Raw genomic sequence first — 3,053 nt, 5'->3', positions numbered from 1 at the left:
TTCCTTCCGTTATCGTCATCATGACGCCCTTTGCGTGTGTGTGTGTGTGTGTGTGTGTGTGTGTGTGTGTGTGTGTGTGTGTGTGTGTGTGTGTGCGTTTTCTTTTGACATTTTTTTTACATTTAAACGTCAATCACTCTGTGAAATTATGTCAGCTTACACATCTTTTTCTACGTCTACGTTTTAAGGAAAGAGAAATCCGAACAAAAAGCGTTCTTGTTTGATCACTCCGAGGCTTTAACGCCATGTTAGCTGCAATCGCCTTGTTTTTACGTGAATATGGGAAAAGGATGAGTCCAACCACATATTGCTGCCGTTAGCAACTTATTGCGCTCCCTGCTCCCTCTTCAAGTGAATAACTCATCAAATCACATTGATCTGGCTGAAATACACCCAGTTTGGCCTGTTCCCAATACAAGAAAACAAAAACGCTCACTCAGTGTGTGTATGCCTGTGTGTGCGAGCGAGTGAGAGAGGGGTACAGGGAGGTGGTTTGGGGGGTAGGGTGAGGTGGTGTGTGCGTGGGTGAGGAGTTCTGGTGGTGGTGGGGAGGGGGGTGGGGTCTGTAGATGTCTATGGAGCCTGACAAGTGGAAAAGGGCGAAAGCAAAAGCCGGCACATCAAAAAACTTTTCTTTTCACTCCACAAAGTGGACATGGGAGGAAAAAAGGTTTAGCATCCGCACACTGTTGCCACTGAACATTTAGTTGTATTGAGTTGTATGAAAAGTCCAGTCCACATATTTCAGTCCGCATACTGAGGCTGTTTGCCATAAATAAGGTCTAACTTGTTTCTATGCTGCACTTTTCTGCTTTGTAACCTGTGGCTGTTTTTGTCCCGTGGCCCCACACGTGGCCCGCGAGCTTTTTCTTTGTTTATTAGTTCAGGCTTATTCGTGCAGGGTGTTTAGCGTCTACACCAACGCGCTGCTGATACTTCAAAACTGAGCCGAAAATGTGCAGACTCACAAAGTGTGTATGATCCAGAAGAGGTTACGGGAAAGTGCGCAAAAAATGTAAAAACGCACAACAAATGGAAAGGTTCACTATTACGCACAATTCGGTGTTAAAATATTACAGAGACACCAGGACGGGTTTAAATCTTCTGATATTTCAGTTTGAAGTTACAGTGAACTGTAAATGGAGATATTAAAGCAACAAAGATGTTGTTTTAAATATCGAATAAGTTGTATGGTAAAGCTCAAACAGCGTCACCACTGAGGACGCCACAGCACAGTAAAAACCTCTAACGGAATGTTACAAAAACATTTTTCATTAATGGAGTCTGTCAGCTTCAGTCAGCTCCCTCCACGCTTCGTGGCTCTTGATCTCAACTTTGGACAAAAGCTCAAAGAACTGTTTCTTAAATTTCTTTAAAGGTCTAAAACGATTCAGGCAAAACTTGGCATTAATTAAATAAAAAGGAAGAAACGCAAATTATAACTATATCACGTTTTCAATATAATTTCGATCATTTTTTTCTTTCGCTTGTCGAGATTCATTTTACCTGCATTATAAGCAGCCAGCTCGGCCCCTGGCCCAGGACTTTTCCTCTTCCTCGGCCTTCCTTTCTGCACCGTCCCCACGCTGCTGAAGTAGGATAGTCCGAGCGTGTTGGCCGGGCCCAGGCCTTTGTGCGGCACCACGTCCGCGTGGTTAAAATGTGTCTCATATTCTCCCTGGATGAGAGTCTCAAAGTGCAGCCGACAGTACACCAGACTGTCTTTCATGCCAAAGTGGTCCCCGGTGGTGAGCATCTTGCTGCAGGTAGTGCAGGTGAAGCAGTTGAGGTGGTAGACCAGGTCCCGAGCTCGCATCACCATCTCCGAGGCCGAGATTCCCAGGTGGCACCGAGCGCATCTCTGCACCGAAAATCTTCTGCGGACAACACAGAAACCTCATCAGCGGCTGGATGCGAAAGCTGGTGGGCTGTGCTGGTAAACTATGCAGTGGCACGTGTTTTTATGCAAACAGACCAACTTTGACGCACTTAAAGAAGGTGCAAAAAGTTTCCCTGTGGACGAGTGTGCTAAAACCTCGACAGCAGATAAGGGAGTTTGCTAAATGTGTTTAAAAAAATACCTTTTGTATTTAAAATAGAATCAAAATAGGATTCTATTTTTTTTTTAAATTTAATTTTCTTGGGCCCAAAGTATTCCTGAGGCTCTCTTTTATTGCAAGGTGGGGGTAGCGGGGGTGGTGGGGGTCACTCTCCCCTAGAGAGATGCTAACCTTAAAACTAACGCTTTCTTTATCTGATTTTCAGGGGAGGGGTTTAGCACAACTGTCAGCATGAATCACAGCTTTTCTTTGGGTCTTAAATGCTCAAAGAGCTTTGACAGGAAAACTCCGAACATCACATTTTCTAAAGAGTTGCAAACAGCTTGTATTCACTGCAGAAAATCCGCTGCAACGCCAGCATCAGTTCTATTTATGTGAAACGAAAAAAAATAATTATTTCATTGACACATTTTAGAATTACTAATGTTTTTAAATCTACCCCCCTCCCCTGCTCAAACCCGGTGCTGCTTTAGATGAAGATAATACAAATATTCACCAATCACATGACCGGGATTAGAGCCCCTGCGCGCTCTCCTACCTGTAGTAGTCCTCTTTGCAGTAGATGCTGCCGTCTTTGCTGAAGCAGGTGAGCTCGGACTCCAGGTTGAGTTTGCACTCGCAGCACTTGAGGCAGCGCATGTGCCACTGCTTGTCCACGGCCAACAGGTAATATCGGTCCGCGATTTTCCTGCCGCAGCCCGCGCACAGAGCCACGCGCTCGTTGGTCATGCATGGCATGGACTGCAGGTCGAAGCCGTCAGGACAAAAACACACGAACAAAAAACAAAAACAAAGAGAGAGACTCAAAATAAAATCCCGTAAAATCCTTGAAAGCTACAGGACCGCGTCTCTACGATATTCTCCTCGAATATCAGCTCACTGCTGAGGGCCACCACTCCCGTGTGGCAAGAACAATAGTCTAAAGATTAAAATATCTATATCTATCTATATATATACATATAGATATATATATATCTATATAGATATATATAT

At 44.4% G+C, this 3,053-nt stretch overlaps 1 protein-coding gene across 2 annotated transcripts in view; it reads right to left on the bottom strand.

The window, feature by feature from the left end:
- lhx2b (LIM homeobox 2b) overlaps window positions 1-3,053 on the bottom strand; it is a 9,901-nt gene that overhangs the window by 4,610 nt on the left and 2,238 nt on the right. For both annotated transcript variants that reach the window (XM_005733605.1, XM_005733606.1), the window contains 2 exons: window positions 2,599-2,801; window positions 1,507-1,877 (listed from right to left, as the gene is read on the bottom strand). In XM_005733605.1, coding sequence (XP_005733662.1) covers window positions 1,507-1,877; window positions 2,599-2,801 — 574 coding nt within the window. The remainder of the gene's footprint in view (window positions 1-1,506; window positions 1,878-2,598; window positions 2,802-3,053) is intronic.

This window comes from Pundamilia nyererei, unplaced genomic scaffold, assembly GCF_000239375.1.
Source record: "Pundamilia nyererei isolate P.nyererei 1_Seehausen unplaced genomic scaffold, PunNye1.0 scaffold00053, whole genome shotgun sequence".
Taxonomy (NCBI): Eukaryota; Metazoa; Chordata; class Actinopteri; order Cichliformes; family Cichlidae; genus Pundamilia; species Pundamilia nyererei.
Note: the sequence above shows the minus strand (reverse complement) of the source record. Positions and strands in the feature narration are given on the sequence as shown.